Source organism: Sitophilus oryzae, unplaced genomic scaffold (genome assembly GCF_002938485.1).
Source record: "Sitophilus oryzae breed Bouriz unplaced genomic scaffold, Soryzae_2.0 scaffold_1442_pilon_pilon, whole genome shotgun sequence".
NCBI classification, from domain to species: Eukaryota; Metazoa; Arthropoda; class Insecta; order Coleoptera; family Curculionidae; genus Sitophilus; species Sitophilus oryzae.
The window spans coordinates 5,817,322-5,836,979 of NW_022146107.1; the positions used below are offsets into that span (position 1 = coordinate 5,817,322).

At 33.3% G+C, this 19,658-nt stretch overlaps 1 protein-coding gene across 9 annotated transcripts in view; it reads right to left on the reverse strand.

Moving 5' to 3' along the window:
* Positions 1-19,658, reverse strand: part of LOC115877125 — a 35,332-nt gene that overhangs the window by 1,364 nt on the left and 14,310 nt on the right. For 3 of the 9 annotated variants that reach the window (XM_030893240.1, XM_030893241.1, XM_030893245.1), the window contains exons 2-7: positions 12,205-12,321; positions 9,254-9,378; positions 7,424-7,486; positions 6,381-6,556; positions 409-1,265; positions 103-259 (exon numbers count right to left, since the gene is read on the reverse strand). In XM_030893240.1, coding sequence (XP_030749100.1) covers positions 103-259; positions 409-1,265; positions 6,381-6,556; positions 7,424-7,486; positions 9,254-9,375 — 1,375 coding nt within the window. In that variant the 5' untranslated portion in view covers positions 9,376-9,378; positions 12,205-12,321. The remainder of the gene's footprint in view (positions 1-102; positions 260-408; positions 1,266-6,380; positions 6,557-7,423; positions 7,487-9,253; positions 9,379-12,204; positions 12,322-19,658) is intronic. The other 6 variants (XM_030893243.1, XM_030893244.1, XM_030893248.1 and 3 more) reach the window with 3 other exon arrangements.

The following is a 19,658-nucleotide window of genomic DNA, read 5'->3' on the forward strand; positions in this document are numbered from 1 at the left end:
TATACATAGATATTTAGCTAATTTTATATATTTAAGGTTTTAAAAATTTGGTTTGGTTAAAAAATATAGTTTTCAAAATAAAATTATGTAATGAGTACTTACTGTGATGAATATTCTTTTCTCGATGTGATTTTGGTGGATAAAAGTTCTGATATATCAATAGTGATGCTGTCGGAGTCTGACATATCAAAAACATAACTACAACTGCTATAAGCATTATAGTTATTCGATTTTCATTATGGGAAGATACAGATGACTCCTAAAAATAACAAATTACATTATTAGTTAAAGATCCTACTATAGCAATACAATTATTTACAATGTATTTAAATAAACTTTCTTACTAAATACAAGGTGCTTCAAAAAACATGTGCCATCAAGTATAGTATGTCATCAAATTATAGTTACCTGAGAATTGTTTTTCTTGGAGTTTGTCATAGCTCGGCGCTTACGTTGCGACAAGTATACAGCTCTGATTAGAAAACAATTAAACGTTGCTATCAGTGTCAAGGGAAAGAGCCCAAAAAATAGGGCGCTATACCAGTACATAATGCTGGTATACGTTTCATTTTTGCCTAAATTAGTACTTTCCACATCGATCCAAAGTCTTTTAGTACAACAAAACTTATTCGAAATACTCGTTACATTATTACCGTCACTTCCATTTAATGCTTCGCTTATAGGAAGGGACATATCTCTTCCAGGAGTGTCTTTTGTTTCATTCAAGTAATTGTGAACTATAGTCATATTAGATATCGTTTCCACTTTAGCGTTATCTCTAGGGCTTATTTCACTACTAACGTTCAGTATCTGGGGGTATACGTAAATGATATGAGGATGATTCGTCGTACAATTGGCCAAAATGCTTTTTAGGATAGGTGTTAAATTGGGATCGTTAAATACTTTCAGAGTAGACACCTTCTTACTATTTTCGGAAGTATTGTCCTTTGTCAAAATAACATTATTAGGTACGTAGTGTGTTGCACCATTTAAATCTCCCGACGTGCTATTGCCCGCAAAACTGCCATTTTCAAAATTAATTTTTTTCGGGTCAATCTTGCATTCCGTACAGTTCTCCATGTCGTTCATACTAAGCTGGTACTCGAACGTGGTGGATGCAGTTGTGAGGATGCAGAAAATATAAACGATAACGATGACAGTTTTAGCTCTACTCTCTGTACAAAAATATTTTCCCTTCATTGGATGGCACACTGCGACGTATCGTTCTATCGTGAAGGAAACGATTAACCAAACCGATGTACTACCTGCAAAAAATGACTCGGATTAGTTTCTGATAAATATTAAGCGTTGAAAGTATTATCTAACGGATTTATTTAAATCATTCTTAACCGTTATAAATGGTGAATTAATTTCCTCAAATATCATAATAATAGACACTCATCAGTTAAAATAAAGAAAAGTAGAGCCTTGCCCAACTGTAACGGGACCAAGCTCAAAAAAGACTTTTGAAAGATTTTTGGGCTATCAAATCGTCAATGTAGATTGTAGATTCTATGGGAGGAGGAAGTTAAACACAGCGACTTTATATATCTATTGTGTCCCTCTTTCCCGAGTTATAACTCATCATACAGTCTCAGGGATTTGACAAAAGCCAGTATCTGAGACGCTTTTACAGAGGTTAGCAGCTCTGAACTGTAGAAGAACGCGATACTCTCACTCCATTCAATTGAATCATAAAGTTCAGAACTGTTCTGCGCCATATGAAGGCACGCTGTTATTGCACATAGCTCCTTTCAGAACCGTTCTCGAGTAGCCCAGGGCGTAAAGCACTGGAACTTGAAGTTCTCGAATGGAGGACAGCAAATGTTGAGGTGTTCTGATGTTTCCCCATTTTACCCACAGAATCTGCATTCGCTGTTGTTTCTTAGCTTCAATCTACTGAGGTGTTCATTGAGGAGACAGTGTCTTCTTAAAAACCTCGTGATAATTCGAAGATTGTTATTTATTAAATCAAGAAAATTTTTTGATTTTTCTCGGTCGCAAGTTCTGAGAAATTTCTTCAAATGTCTTAGACTGTTGGAGGATTTCATTCCATGATACAGATGGAGTCTTCTAGGTTCTTGAGTTCTATTTTAAGTTAGTTTCCACTTATTACATTTTTTCTTTTCCACATTTCCATTTACTTAGTGGAGTGTTCGCTCCTTTTATAGCTAGATCGTTTGTTTTTTCATTGCCTTCTATCCCTGGGTAGGCTGACTTAATAATTCTCTTTGCCTAATTTGTTCAGCTTCCTTAGGTATTCTTTGACCAAATTCAAATTGATCCTTATTGAGTTGATCGCTCTTATAGCTGTTTCACTATAGGATAAGAAGTTTTTTTTTGTTTCCGAGAGTTTCTATCTATGATAAGTTGTACACATCTTTAGATAGCGTAGATTTCTGCCTGAAGGATGCTGGGGTAGGTACCCATTGGTTCTGAGTATTTAGTTTTCTTCCAAATACTTCTATCCCTCTGTTCCTGCTTTGTACTGTATGTTGCTCAGTGTTGCCGCTTCATACTAAAATTGGTAGCATCTTCGTTACTTTAAATGGGCAATGGGAAATATTATTACATTTTTCGAAGCTACTTTCATATCTCATAATTTTTCTATTATACTAACCTAACAGTTTTCGAGAACCAACCTAACAGTTTTTGAGAACCAACGTAACAATTTTCGAGATAAAAATATAACATGTGTAAAATCGACAAAAGTATGATCTTGAGTAAGCATTGGTTTAGTCATATATTAAGGTTAAGCGGCATATTGAGAGCTGAAATTTGGTTTATTAAGGAAAGTTGACATATTCGATCTATCTAAACCTCTATCTTTATTCTCTTCTGTGATCTAAATAAACCTATTGGGGAGATCAAAAATAAATATTTCCTTTTGTTATAAAATCGATCAAATCAATGTTATTTTTAATTGATGCCTATGTATATTATTTAAAAAATTGAAACACGAAATAAAATTGCTTTTCAACGTTCCTATACCTAACCCGAGAGCCCAAAAATTTTTTAATAATGCAACTATAATAATAACATTATTAATTTTTAAATAGCTCTACTTAAGAAACCGGAAGCTTTAGGAATGGAGTTGGTACGCGCGAGGCACTACACTGAACGTTATTACACAGCGATGCAGGGACATGAACGTCGATATACGGGTTTGGCAAAGCTACTGTTAGCAATAGGAGATTCTCAATGCGATAAAAAAAGATGACACGGCTGCAGTCTACCCTGCAGTGTAACAAAGACAGATAACTCTGTTTTCCCTTCCACTGATTAGAAGAAGTGACACGATGAGTGAGAAGATCGTTTCTGGGAGAGGGGGCGGGACCACAAGCGTCTGCTTCGCGTCGGCGGTGGAATTTCGACAAACGAAAAAATTCCGGAAAAGAACTTATTAATGAGTGGCAGGACAGGGTTGCCAGATTTCTTAAATAGTAAATTTATTTCTTTCCTATTTGATGGTCTTTTATTTATAAATCAAAAGCTTTATTAAATAAAATAATTAGATAATATTTTACGATTTTCTTTTGTTAACAAATATCGATATTTCAAATAATCAGTCAAAAATCAAAAGTATAATAAACTGCACAAACAAAATAAAATATTAAATAATTATATTAAAGTACAAGATTTGCATTTTTATGTGTTCCTAGAATTAAATACGCAAATAAAATACAAACAAAATAAATATAATAAAAATTATAAATAGCTAGGTATAATATCATTTAATATCAAAAAATCTTATTAACTTAAATAATATTCATATATTAATAAAAACATTTAAAACTAATAAGTAGGGGTATCAGTTACTGTTTACCTTTGTACAAAGTTGGTTAACTCATATCTAGAATTAATTTCATTTCAATGGGAAAACTGTTAACTCTCAACTCTCTTTTATTATTATATTTTTTAGACAGAAGAAACACACAAATATTTGTCCGTATTTAGTTTGTTTCTTAACTTAGATTTTTTTCTTTGTTTATTTTTTTGGGGAGAAATGCGGGTTCAACTTAGTAGATGAATAAGACAAAATATTTTCTAAAGATATCATCTTCGGAAATGCCGGAGAAAAGGATAATACGAATGTTTGAGAATATCTCCGTAATTATGCAACCAGACAGAACGATGACCTATAATTTCTAAACAAAATTTAATAAACAATAATATTTACGAATGTCAGATTATACGGTTTACGATGCGATAGTCGCTTAAATGTGTTAGATTTTTAAAAGTGCTTCTATTGTAAAGGCTAAAGACGCAGTTGAACATATCTCTAGACTTTTGTTTAAATCGGTAGATAGGTAGCTTACAGACGAAATCGGTAGACCTGGCAACTCTGTGGTGGCCTGGCGCGCTGGCGCGACGCGGAGGCGCGGAAAGAGAAATAATATTGATGGCGATAAAGGGCAGGTGGGTGGAGGCGGCGCGGAGGCGGTGCTATTTCCAAAATTTGTTGTCTTATTGGAGTTTGTCTAACTCGACAGTCACAGTGGAAGTGGAAACGGGGAAGTTGTTATCCATCTCTGTTTAAGCTTAGACTTTTTATAGGCGTTTCATTCCAATGCATGTAATTCCTATGCCTAGATCTGACATTACCAGACGTGTATATGCCTGCTTTATAGATTATAGAACCACCGGTGTGGATGAGGGCGGCCTGCGCATTATCACCCAGTTATACTGGAACCAGACTGCAGAGATGAGGGCGGATGGCGGAACATCTGATGAAGTAGCAATTAGGAAGTGCGTCAGGCAGTGGTGTGTATTATCCCCACTCCTTTTCAACATCTACTCCGAGGCGGTATTCCGTGAGGCACTAGAGAGCGTTGAGGATGGTATCAAAATCAATGGTACCCTAATCAACAATATTCGCTTCGCAGATGATACGGTCGTACTGGTTGGCAATATTCTACACCTTCAGAACATGATGGACTGCATCGTTGATCATATCATGCAGTACGGATTACAGATTAACGTTAACAAAACTAAACTTGTTGTATTTTCCAAAACACCGGGAGAGACTGTCCTCAGAATTAACAACAAGGTTGTAGAACAAGTATCGTCCATAAAGTATCTAGGAGCCCTAGTTAACGACGCTTGCGACCCCAAAACTGAAATTTTAGCGAAGATCAAACAGACCATACGTACTTTTGCTTCCATAAAAACCCTCTTCTCCAACCGAGATCTAAGCCTCGAACTGCGCATACGTATGCTGCGTTGTTATATCTTTCCAGTATTTCTCTACGGCTCTGAGAGTTGGACACTCAACCAGACATTGGAAAACCGCATTAACGCTTTTGAGATACTTGTATCGTCGTATGCTGCGTATATTCTGGATGGATAGAGTGACAAATGAGGAGGTACTCAGGTGGGTGGGCAAAGATAAAGAGCTCCTATCAACAGTGAAGGAAAGGAAGTTACAGTACGTCGGTCACATCATGAGGGGTGTTTGAGGGGTAGTTTTTAGTTAAAAAACATAATTTCTAGATAATATAGCATAGGTATTAGATTAAATTTACAAGAAAGAAAATCTAAAAAAGATCCAGTGGTTCTCAAAATTTTAGAAAAAATCATTTTTGGAAATTTTCAAAGTAAAATAACTCTATTATTATCTATTATAACGTTATTTTGGGCTTATTTCAAAAACGATAAAGAGAAAATATGTTTCTTTTATCGAGATCTACCTCCCCTTAAAATACTTGTACTTTCTGGGACACCCTGTATAATGATATATGTTTTTTACTGTATTATATATATATCACTCTTAGGTACCGACATAAATCTTAGTAATTTTTAACGTCTTTATCTTACATTTACAACACTTATAACGGTGAGTAAGTGTAATTATAATAGTGTATAATTTTAAATCAACTAGCTAAAGTATATTAACGCAGATATAATTACCTACTTACCGAATAACGGCACATGAATAATTTGTCCGTATTTCTATAGAAGGTAATGTGCATGTATCGTCCATAATAGATGACCGCATAATAAAAACAATTATAGATCTATTTTTTCTCTCATTTCCTTTCAAGTTCTTGCCAGAAATAACACTCATTGGAATAAAATCTTGATTCTCCGACTTGAAAAGACAGATGAATAAACAAAACCATGTAGGTTTACTGTCACTCGCTTTTAACACAAGGTGCGTTAAAATAAAGTTATTTTCTTTTTAGATCAAATCATGTTTAATTTAAAGACATTTAATATAAGCCATAAGCCATTTTAAAGTTGTATCAAATTTTAAAACCGTTTGCTCATCACATAAGATCTTTTATCATAGAATGAGCGCGGCATGTATTATTTAGTTGTGCCTTTTTCAACGACAACGTGTGTGTACTTTTAATTTATTATTTTATGTGTGTACTTACTTGCAGCGTCACAAAACCAATGACTCAGTCCATAAAATCTCCAGTACAGTTCATATTTTCTGTCGTTTATGTTGTTGTAGTGTTTGAAAGAAAGAAGAAATACGAAGAACAAATGTATTATGTCCGCTATGGCTAAAGCGGACAGGTAGATATTAGTGGACGATCTCATTCGCCTCCTGTAAAATAAAAAGTAATTAGTTTATATCTATTAAAAATATTAGTTTTTAAATCAATGACTATAGAATACAAGGACTAATAACACCCGAGACCAAATTGTTACCATACCTCCAAACAGTACAGTGGCACATATTTTAAGAGATATTTACATTTTTGATAAATGGTTTGACTACGTCTATGGTGTATTCGGTGGTTTCATACTAATGAATTACGAAAAAAACGTATTAAAATGTTAACAAAAGCTACAAGACTAGTATCGATGTATAACACATATCAAGTACATAATATCAGAAAAATAATTATCGAATTCAATAAAAAACGTTAAAAAGGAGGAGTGGACTGTTTATTTACCTATGAAACGTAACTCCTGGCTCTTTCTTATCGCTGCGGCTTTTACACTTGCAAGCTGAACAACTAATCACCATTGTAATAAAGTTTATACAAAGTTCACTACGCACAAACTGTTAAAAATCGCTAAAATTGTCGCTGATGACCAGCTGATGACTCATTCGTTACATCCAAAAAAATGGCGTATAACATTGCACAAATTCTGCTGCAGCCCGTATATGGGCGTTACACATGTCTTTATATTCTTTAGTCATTGTATTAAATGAAGGGTTCGTGGGAAAAACTTGATAAGCGCCAATTTCTTAATTTTAGGATTTTACAATATTATAGTAGCTCTACCTGGTCCCTACAAAATGTATAAACTCTACAGGGCAATAAGATGTTAAATCCTATGATATATGCCTAGTAAAAATATAGAAGACGCGGAAAGATCCTGAAAACCGCCACCGTATAGTGGTGGTTATTATGTTTTTCCCCTGGGCCCTTCAAATGACACAAAATAAAAAAAACACTATTACCCTTTAAAAACACTATTGTTTGGTGTAGTAAACACTATTCTAGTGTGTCTTATTTTCTCTATTCTTGTTGGATATGTCCGTAGCGCGTCGTTGTGATCAAAGAAAAAAATTGCGTTATTTTTTTAACCAAACCAAACCACACATTATCATAAGTAATTAAATATTCAATTTATACTTTAAATCCGAATAGAAATAGCTATACAGGGTGACCCAGACTGAGCGTGCATTAGAAGTTTCTATAGAACTACAATATCTAGAAATTTTTGACGAGATCTATCGATTAAATATATTTTCAATATGGAGGCACTTCCGGAAATACCGGAAGTTGACAGCAACTTCCTTATTTTAAGTGGTTGCCTTGGTTGCTCGTTTTTTTTATTACATACTTAAATTCTCTGTATAATTCTATGAATATTCATGTTAAACACTCTATACCTAACATTAACCGTTTTTGAGAAAAAAACGATTAATGTTAGGTATAGTATTTGTTAATATAAAAAATTATGTATTTATTATTTTATGTGTTCATTTCGTTACTTTTTGACTATATATGTTCCTATACTTAAAATAAATTGTTTTAAATAAGTTCTTTAAGATTTAGTTTTAAAGCGTAGGTATATTTCTTTGATTTTAACAGTAACCTATGACTTTAAACGTCTATCCATGTCATATTGTGACACTTTGTTCAAAAAGCAGTATGTTATCGATCATCATTTCCAAGCCAACTTTGCGTTGTTTTTTTTTTCGATCATTCGGTATATTATTAATATCAACTATCAGATATCACTAAAGAGCGAAAATACGAAATATATTTTTATAAATAGACTTTTTAAACTTTTAGGGCAAGCAGTATTTATAATATAGGAAATTCAAATAATTCGTTCTCTGACAGATGGAAATAAACTGTCTGACTGCTTGACACTTAATGTCAAAGGAAGCTAGATAAAATCAAGAAAAATAAACTAAATCTTAAATAACTTAAAAACGATTTATTTTAGGTATAGGAACATGTATATACTCAAAAAATAACGAATTGGAAAACCTTTTCACTAGCGAAATAAAAAAAGTGGATTTCCCTTGGAAAAAAATATTTAGGTATATGATAATTTTTTAATAGCTCAATTCCATGACAGCTACCGCCATTATTATACGACATTTGAACAATTTAATTTTTGAAATAGATAGCCACATGTCTTCTATTTGTGTCGCAGTGGCTGTGGTAATCACTAAATTTGACTTTTAGGGTGCATCCACACTATCCTAAAAACGGCTTATCGGCATAACGGCGTAACGACCTTGAATAGATTTCCAGTAATTCTATTGGCTGAAAAATTCATCTGTCAGAAATTTTATCTGTCAAATTTATCTGTCAAAAATTTCAGCCAATAGAATTACTGGAAATCGATTCAAGGTCGTTACGCCGTTTTTAGGATAGTGTGGATGCACCCTTAGGCTATACAAATATTTTTGACGGTTAGTTTTTTTCGTCCAAAAATTTTAAATATTTTTTTCTCAAAAACGGTTAATGTTAGGCATAGAGTATTTAATATCAATATTCATAGAATTATACAGAGAATTTAAGTATGTAATAAAAAATGGGGACACTCATTTAAAATAAGAAAGTTGCTGTCAACTTCCGGTATTTCCGGAAGTGCCGCTATATTGAAAATATTTTAATCGATAGATCTCGTTGTAAAACAATGATGTTCAAAAAATCTCCGTCTAAATTCTAGATATTGTGGTTCTTTAGAAACTTTTAATGCACGCTCTGCCTGGGACGCCCTGTATATAAATAACTTTATAAAATAGAAATATAGAAAAAACTATTACCTTGTTAATACCATTACAGTGATTGTATTTCCTGTTACTCCAAGACAAACCATTATAGGCACCAGAACCTTTTGGAACCAGAATCTGGAACCCTCCAGTATTAATTCAGTCGAGTCCTTCATTATCTAAAACAATTAAAAACAATTAAATTTATTGTCTATTGTCTATCCCATCAAAAACATAGAATGTAAACAAGCCAAATCTCGCAACGCAATTCTTCATTCTTCCACTATAAAAAGTTTGAGATCTCATGTAAAACGTCAGTTTATTTTATTTACTTTTTCTTTAAGCACTTGTTCAACAATTTTGTTATAAATTGTAATAATTGTAATGACTTGACAATTGCACGGTACGATATTCTGCTAATTAAAACACTTTATTCTTAAGTGCATTGTTTAGATTTACTTAGTAATTGAAATGGTAGGTTATTCTTTTATGGCGCCGTGCAATTGCCAAATTTTTTTTCAAATTGGAAACCTAGCACAAAGCTTTTTATGAGCACTAGGTCAAACTGTATATACCCACTTAATATGTAATATACTCAATAAACTAACACTAATTTACCACAATAAACCAAAATAGTTTACTTTTGCACTTGACGAGCGTTGCGCTAACCATATTAGCATCATCAGCAAATGTTTAAACCTAAGTAGTTGATTAAAAGTCCAGTTTTTACTCGCCATTTAAACTCGTGTATTTGTATATTATATTAGTTGTTTACGATATTCTCCGATGGTGGCAGCACCGGCGGAGAATGCACCAAGCCTATAAGGCATTATCAACTTGATAAATTAGCTACTGAATTTTACAATTTCTATTTATGTACTGAACAATTACAATTCGGTACCGACCAAAACAAAATAATAAATTTAACCCGCCATTCGACAAGTTTGATGCAAAAGCAATTTGTGGTTTCCCCAATGTTTAAAAATTGGCTCGCGCTCGGCGCGCTCTTGACAAAATGCCAAGGCGGCGTCAGTCGTTAAGGCGTAATAGTGTAATTGAAATATACCGAATTATTTACATTTAATAGTATATGAAAAAAAAATCGATGATATTTTACATGCAATGTCATAATTGTTAATGTCATTGTTTATTATTTCCAAACCAGAGTCTTGGGGAGTCTTAAATAAGTATAAATATTTTCAAGGCTGGTAGATCTCGACAAAAGATACATATTTCTCTTTACCGTTTTTCAGATAACTCCAAAATAACCGAGTTATTTTACTTTGAAAATTTAAAAAATAAATTTTTTGCTCATATTTTATGAACCACTGGATTTTTTCGGGGTTTTAGTTTTGGAAAATTTAGTTACCTATGTTGCAATGACATCATGATATTATGTATGTTTAACTAAAAATTAAAAAAAAATGCATATACATGTTTCTGGAGTCGAAATATACCACCTCTAAAAATATTTGCACTTATTTGAGACTCACCCTGTATGATATAAATTGGGATTGACCAAAGGGATTGACTGACGTATGCAATTGTTTTCGGTCACTTCCTGTTTCACCGTTAAATGACTACCACTTTTAATTCATAAATAGTTCCTTCGGTAATTTTTACTTTAGTTGAAAATGAGATTCTGAATTAATTGAAAGAATAGAATGACAGATCATATGTCAACCTATGACATTTTCAACCATAATTAGCGAGCATATTTGCGAGAATGTCGGAGACCTTATGATGGAGTCGGAGAAATGTAAGGCTGTCTGGAAAATGTTGAGAGACATAATGAAAAGAAAGCAGTTGGACGAAAGAGGTAGAACCTAATGCAACATGGACAGTGGCTTCTCGTGAAGAAATGACCCCAGGACTCGGGTTAGAGTTAAGCCTCACCCCGGCCGTAGATGGCTTTTCCCATCTTTAAAAAAAAGCTATTAAAAGTGCATGCGCAGCACTGTGTTTCTGATAACGGTTGGATATTAATCTGCAGATTTGCATTGTAGGGGTGGGTTGAGTTGGGGTGGTTCATATTGTATACGAAGGGATAGAAAATGAAAAATTTGAGCGCATCAGATATTCAAAAGGTATGGTTAGTGAACCCTAAAGAAGGTCTTATTTAAAAGACAGGCGATTTATAGGCTACCAAAACTCATGGCAGTTTTTTTAGAAATATATACAGCGCCACACTTTATCGATGATTTTAGCTACTTCGGCTTGTGGAAATCGACACATTATGTTTTGCCATGATTCTTTAATGATTTAAAATGATATAAAAGGTGCATGTATGGCGAGGGACTCATTCTCGTCAATGAATACCTCACTACAATGAAGTTCAGAAAATGGCCGAAAATGGGGAAACACCAGAAGACCTCATCACTGAGTGCGCCGAGACGACAAACATTAGTGCCATAAACTTTGGTACCACTGATATCGGGGATGGAGGACTAACCTAAAAGCCTAAGTAAGAGCCTCAGACAGTGGCTTTCGTCAAAGCCCTGAGACTGTATGATGAGTCAAGAAAGGGGGACGCAATACATCTATAAGATCGCAGTGATTAACTCCCCCCCCCCCTCCAATACAATCTACATCTACATCCAATGTCCAAGAGTTTCATATTGTATGTGATCCATAATGATATTAAACAGAGTGCCATAGCCTTGCCTTAAACGCATAGAAAGTGATACATTTTCAAAAAGATCGTCTATTATTGGCGTCTGCCGATACTGGCTTTTGTCAATGCCCCAAGGTATGATGAGTTATAATAAGTCAAGAAAGTGGGGCACAATAGATCTGTAAGGTCGCGATAATTACATAGTGGGGATACTTAACAGGTACTTAACTATAAAAGCCCTCCTTGAGTTCCCCTACTAGTAGAATCGATGTGAAATATTATGTATGCGTATATTTTCTTATGAAATTACTGCAGCTAACTAACTCAGGTTCAAATAATTATAAAATATGGTTGATAGGGTCTTTGTTAATAGGTCGCTATAAATACTTACTTACGGTGGTAGTTGTAGAATTGAACGTCACGTGATCCAAATCCACATTTTTATTTTTGAAAAGATATCTGCGTCGCCGTCGTCCGGAAACCAAATTACTTTTTCGTGTTGCTAAAACTATAAAAAAAGACATAAAATTATTTATAGGGTTGCCAGCAATTACTTCGTTATGTATGTATATTTTTATCACATCGGTGTTTATTTTTTCAAGTGAAAACCGAAATTTAATATAGTTGCTTGTAATGTAGCACAGGACATAGCTAAAAATATATAGTACTACAGTAGGTATGTTAGAAAAACAAGGACTTCTAAAATGCCTAAAAAATTTTGTCCTTGCGATGTGACATCAGAATTTCACACAAACACTGAACCTACGTTTTAACGCCGAATCCGAACAGTACCTACAGGACGTCTGTCCGTTCTGTAGCTACCGGGTATCCGTGAGAGGGGAAACGATATTCTCTCGATGTTTTTCGTAAAAAATTAGACGACGCGTCCCATCAATAAAAATTCGACAAATTTGCAAGTAGCCAATAAAATGAGTGGGCGGAGCGATTTGCGGTGACGTACTCGTCAAGTCGACGTATCAAATATATTATTGTTTATTTAATTGTTTTTTGTCCGCATTCCTTTCATAGACACAGATCCAGCAGACGTACAGTACTACGAACGTACAGAATCAACGATTAGAGTAAAGGTTATTATCTCATTTGCTTTTTCAATGCTTGCTATTTTATGAAGAACATTTCGTTTAATAGGGAAACCCAATAAATCATTGATTAATAGCATTGATTGAAAGAATTGGATTTGGTTTTGATGGTTTTGATTCTTATTTCTTCAATCAACTCTAATAGGGTTTCTCAAACGTCTTTCGCATTGTTCAGTTGTTTTTGTAATTCTGTACTTCAGTTGTTTAGTTTGCCTGCGCACTTGTTTGATGAAGATTTATTTTTGACTGAAACAGTTTTAAAACATTATGTCTTCGACTTCAAGTAGTAATGCAAGTGAATAATCGTCAATATAGAATAGAAAAAAGGTGAAAAATCAAATAGTCAAGAGTAAAGTTTCTACCGTACATAAATTATAAGGGGAAAACGTACCAGAGAGGACTCCAGATGTATATACCTACGGTATATTGTAATATACCGTATGATCGAAAATAAACGGCGTCAGCGATGGCTATGAAATGAAGATCGCTGTCATTTTATATGTAAATAGCCAACTGGACGCCGTTTTTTTCTCGATCATACGGTATAAGTAATAAGTAAGTTTGCATTTATATTTCATATGTACTGAAACTTTGGTTAAAACACTATTATGGAGTAAAATCACTGAAAAAATTCGCTTCCTTTTTTCATAAAAATATATTTTTTATTTGAAATCAAAACTATACTAGGTAGTTGCTTTAGTTAGTAGTTTGTACTTACTTTGCAATAAATATTTTAATCTTAAACCATACAGAGTGTTCTAAATTCAATGCCAATTTTCTAAATTATAAAACAGCTTTTCTTCGTTTTTTTTTAAATGGAACCGCTAAAAATGAAATCAAAACTATACTAGGTAGTTGCTTTAGTTAGTAGTTTGTACTTACTTTGCAATAAATATTTTAATCTTAAACCATACAGAGTGTTAATTCAATGCGAATTTTCTAAATTACAAAACAGCTTTTCTTCGTTTTTTTTTAAATGGAACCGCTAAAAATTTTAAAATGCTTTAAATACAAAAAATGTTTATTTTTTAATTCTCCATCTAACAAAAAAATAATATGCAAGGCGCTCCATTAAAAAAAAACGTAGAAAAACTATTTTATATTTTAGAAAGTTTGTCATAGAATTTGGAACATCCACTGTTTGGTTACAATATTTGAATATTTATAGCATAAGATTACGATATTTATAGCAAAGTAAGTACAGACCAACTATAGTTTTATAGTTTTGATTTCAAGACATTTCTTGAAGAAACATATTTAATAATATTTTACGATCATGTAAAATGATCAGAAAGGAAGCCAAAAATCTAATAATATACAAGGTGTCCCATTAAAAAATTATCCGATCGGGATAATTACTCTTAATAATCACTTACACTTCTTTGAGCCACCCCGTAGAAGTTAAAATATTTTCCTGAAATACATTCTAGTACATACTTTAGGTTTGCACTTATAAAAAATTCCTAAGTTTTTTATTATAGGAGCTACAGATGCTCGATGCACTGTTGACGGACCCGTATAAAGTAGTAGAAACGACTTTGAATTGGGCAACCCTATTCTCCGATGGGGGCAGCGTCGTCGGAGAATGCACCAAGCCCATATCCACAGTTGACTAGTTAATATCCTTATTTAAGCATTCTATTTGAGGCAACTGGTTGTTTGTATACATGACTTAAGAGTCCATTTCACTAGTCCGAAAAAGTAGCAAAATAAGCGTTCGGCATTTAACGTTTTGTGTAAAACTGGGTAGGTATTTTACACAAATGAAGAAGGAAATTAAAGATAAAGGATTATACTATATCCGTCATAGACTTAAAATAAAATAATATCCGTATTGTAGTACATTTTTAGACAACTTCTTTGTTTTTAAGATTTTGATGGTCAAACATCAACAAAATATTCCTTATGTTTGGACTAAATTTTCTAGAAAATAAAGACATAATTTAAAATTCCGTTAAAATACGGAAATAGATTAAAGTTTTGTGATTACAGTTACATATAATTTATATGGTTTTCTAACAAATTGCTTTCTATTTTATGGCAAATTCTGAAGCTCTGCAAATTTTAATGGAGCCTCTTCCAAGCACGTGTGTTTGGAATTTTGGGTGTGGCTTAACACGACAGGATCGGGCTAAGCCTTAAACAGATTTCTGAAATATATATTTCCTTCGGCCACACACCCGCTTTACCCGACCCCTGAGAGCAACCCGAACAGTACAGCGTAAAGGCCGCCTCAGACACGCATGCTTTTCGTCCGTTTTGCTTGCACAGTCTTAAGTTCCTATGCAAGACGGTGTGTGTGAAGCATCAAGTCGTCCGTTTTGTTTATCGTGTACCGTCAATTGACTGGCTTGAACGCAATCAGCCGCGGGTTGATTTTTCGTTCGCGTTCCAACTTGCTTGCGAAAAAAACGTTGAGTCTGATTGGTCTTCAGTCTTGCATTACGTCTTATTTAAAAAAAAAGTATTTGCATATCCAGAATATGCCCATCAAGGATTATATAGCTCAAATTTCCTTTAATGGTTGGCAATTATTCAATGCAAATTAACTTTTTAAGTGAAATATTAAATAGTTTACAATATGGTATTTATTATGGTTTTTTTTATATGGTATTTTTCGGGGTCTCTCCTTTTTTTTCTTTTTTATGATCAAGACTGCTGCTGCACAAACAGCTAATTTTTGACGGTCCATGTTTATTCTGAAAGCTGAAGACTGACGACTGAAGAGAAAACTGCACGTTAAGACGGAGTGTAAGACGGAGTGTATGAAGGATTGTCAGCGTTCAGTGTTGCATTGCAACTTATGACTGTGCAAGCAAAACGGACGAAAAGCATGCGTGTCTGAGTCGGCCTTAATAGAATCTTAAGACAAAACTCGCCTATATTAATTTTACGTATATCATGAAGGAACTGCTGCAAAGGTACCTAATGAAGTTTGCTCTTTTCTTATTCACTATTTTAAAAATATCTCAGAAAAGTTTTCATTTAATTGTGATTTATTGACATGGAGGAGTTATTTGATGAATTATTTTAACTTTTTGCAGGTTTCACGCTCGTATAGAAGAAACATGAAAACAATTCCATATACGCCACCAATAACCTCTGTGCAAAAAAAAGAAGCATTAGGATAAAATATATTTTCTATGATTATTGAAATGACATGTATAAAATTAAATTAAACGAAAAAATCTCCAGTTTAAACTAAAGTTTACACTTGGTGGAGTTTGGTTAAAAAGAATCTTACAATAAAAAGGACAAATAAAATAGAACTGGATACTAATGGCTTTCTCCGTTGAAAAAAAAACGAATATATGAATTGGAAAATACTCTGTAGAATAAATAAAGAAAACTATAAAGCTATATTACAGCACTTTACGATTATAGCACTCTCTTACAGCCTACGCCTCGTCATGCATATACAGCGATGCTATTAGAATTTAAATAGACTATTAAATTCCCATATAAGTAGAGGAAAAAACAATTGAAATACTAAAAATGCTTTAGATATTTTAAAATTAGAATTTATGCAGAAACACATCAAACTAAAGTTAATTGCAAGGATCAAAAGTACGGGTCTAATACTAATACTCGTACTATACACATAATTTACAAATATCATCATCATCATAATTTTCAGCTTATTCAACCATTTCCAATAATTATGGTGTAGCCTCCTTCCAGGGCCGGCGGAAGGAAAATATTGAGCCCGGGCAAGTACCATATCTGGCGCCCCCCCCCCCATTTAGTTATCTCTCTTTCTTTCAATACTATACTTTAACTACAACTAAGCATATTTATGCTACTTTAACAATTAATTTTTACTTAAAGATACTTCAAAATTATTCTTCTCTTGGTTCAATCTTAGTCTACGGTTGTTGTTTTTTTGGCAAACAAAAAATAAAAAGTTGTAGTAATTTCCGGTGAAACACGAAGTGACCAAAAACAATTGAATACGTCAATTAATCCTAATTTATGTCGTATACTAACCAAGGCCGGCGGAAGGGCCGGGCGACCCGGGTGGCCGCCCGGGGCGCCGGAAACGAGGGGCGCCACGACAGCAACTAAAATATTTAAAAACAGTAATCTAAACAAATAGTAACGAATATCCAGTTCAATAATTAATCGGTAATCTCAATTTCCACATTAACACATTAGCTGACTAAACTTATCACAATATCTGACTAAACATTATAAACATTATACTATATCCTAGATGTATCTTATTATAGTTTACTCATACTGAAATTATGCTAAAAAAATCCTTAGCACGAAAGCTTTGGGATAGTTTTGATTTCTTCTATTCTATATGTTTTTTGAGTGCTCTATCCGAAACTGGGATTTGCGAATTCATTTTCGTGGAAGAATATTAAACAAAATTAAGTAAAAAAATATAAATCGGATTTGTTCGTGGCATTTTTATAACTTTTTGTAAATAATCCTTCTTTCTATAATTCTCGTTTTTATAAATTTCTAAACAAACTGTTTTGGGTCAAGAGCCAGCAAAATTAACAGTTTTAGACTGACTGCTCAAAATTGCATTTTTTTCTACTATCCACACCCTTTATTTGTTATTAATGGCTGATATGCCCTTAAGTTATATGCGGCAAATATTCATTCGCAAGAAGCTGAAGAGGATCCCGATATCCTTATTATCAAAAAAAAAACTTATAAGTTTGCCTCATTAATTAAATTAATTTATTAATAGTAGTGGGAAAGATATCAATCTTTTAGTGGTTTTGATTGTTCCGGATTGAATATAATATGTAGTAATACACTGAAAATGGTAGCAAAATCGTAGAATTTTCTCACACAAAGAAAAATTTCTCACAAAGAAATGAATTGGCTGATCCTCATTTTGCAGCCGACAAAACTGTCTGATCATAATACTGATTCTGCACTAAATATGTGAAAAAGAAAGGAACATTTTCTTAAATTCTTAATAATAAAATATAATAAAAAATAATGCAACTGCTTGCAATTAAATACTGTTATGTTTTCAAAGATCACTTATACCAGAACGAGACTGCCGAAGTTCTATTTCTTTTATATACCGAGTGCGTCTCAGAAGTTTCTCACTCTATAATTTGTTTATTTTTAACACAGCCCTGGCACTATAGATTAAAATTTAAAAGACGATTTTTTTAAGCGAAAATGTCAAAAGTTGACATATGATGTGCCATTCTACTCAGAATGTCATTTTCTTTTGGAATAAAGTAGAAATATACCGAGGGTGCATTTAAAAATCAAAAGTTTTAGTCATTTCCGGTCAAACAGGAAGTGACTAAAAACCATTGAATACGCCAATCAAACCTAATATATGTCATATACCAACATACCAAAACTCGTTTTTTATCTAAAAAAATAAAAAAATTATAAGAGTGAGTCACTTTCGAGACCGGTGTAGAAAAAATAACAATCGCAGACTAAGATTGAACGAAGAGAAGAATTTTGAAGTATCTTTAAGTGAAAATTTTTTGTTAAAGTAGCATAAATATGCTTAGTTTGTAGTTAAAGTATAGGACTGAAGGAAAAAGAGTTATAAAAACTGTTAAGGAGGGGGGGGGGGCGCCAGATAGGGTACTCGCCCGGTCTCAATATTTTCCTTCCGCCGGCCCTGATACTAACATACCAAATTTCGTTTTTTTATCTGAAAAAAGTTACAGGGTGAGCCACTTTTGAGAAGCACCCGGTATATAGAGCTATAAGAAATAGAATTCCAACTTCGGCAGTCTCGTTCTGGTATAAGTGATCTCTGAAAACATTAGTATTTAGTTACAAGCAGTTGCATTATTTTTCTATATGAATTTAAGAAAATTTTCCTTTCTTTTTCACAATCAATTATTTCGTGCAGAATCAATATATGATCAGACAGTTTTGTCGGCTGAGGAAAATGAGGATCAGCCAGTGTTTGAGATGCATTTCTTTGTGAGAAATTTTTCTTTGTGAGAAATTTTTCTTTCTGTAATTTCTCTAATGAGAAAATTCTACGATCCTGGTACCATTTTTCGTGTATTACTACATCTTCAATCCGGAACAATCAAAACCACCAAAAGATTGAAATCTTTCCCACTACTGTTAATAAATATATTTAGTTAACGAATCAAACTTATAAGCATTTTTTGATGATAAGGATATCGGGATACTCTTCAGCTTCTTGCGAATGAATATCATTCATATAATTTTAGGGCATCAGCCATTAATAATAAATAAAGGTTGTGGGTAGTAGAAAAAGTGCGATTTTGAGCGGTCAGTCTAAAACTGTCAATTTTGCTGGCCCTTGACCCAAAAACAGTTAGAAATTTATAAAAACGAGAATTATACGTAGAAAGAAGGGTTATTTACAAAAAGGTGTTAGTTTTTGAGTTATAAGTAAAATACCACGAACAAATCAAATTTATATTTTTTTATATTATTTTGTTTAAGATTCTTCCACAAAAATGAATTCGCAAATCCCAGTTTCTTATAGAGCATCCAAAAAACATATAGAAAAGAAGAAATCAAAACTATCCCAAAGCTTTCGTGCTAATGATTTTTTTGAGCATAATTTCAGTAAACTATAATAGGATACGTCTAGGATATAGTAGTGTTTATAATGTTTAGTCAGATATTTCTTCCCTATGTGGGTATGGTAATTGCTAATATTTTAATGTGGAAATTGATAGTATCGATTAATTATTGATCTGGTTTTTCATTACTATTTGTTTATATTACTGTTTTTAAATATTTTAATTGCCGTCGTGGCGCC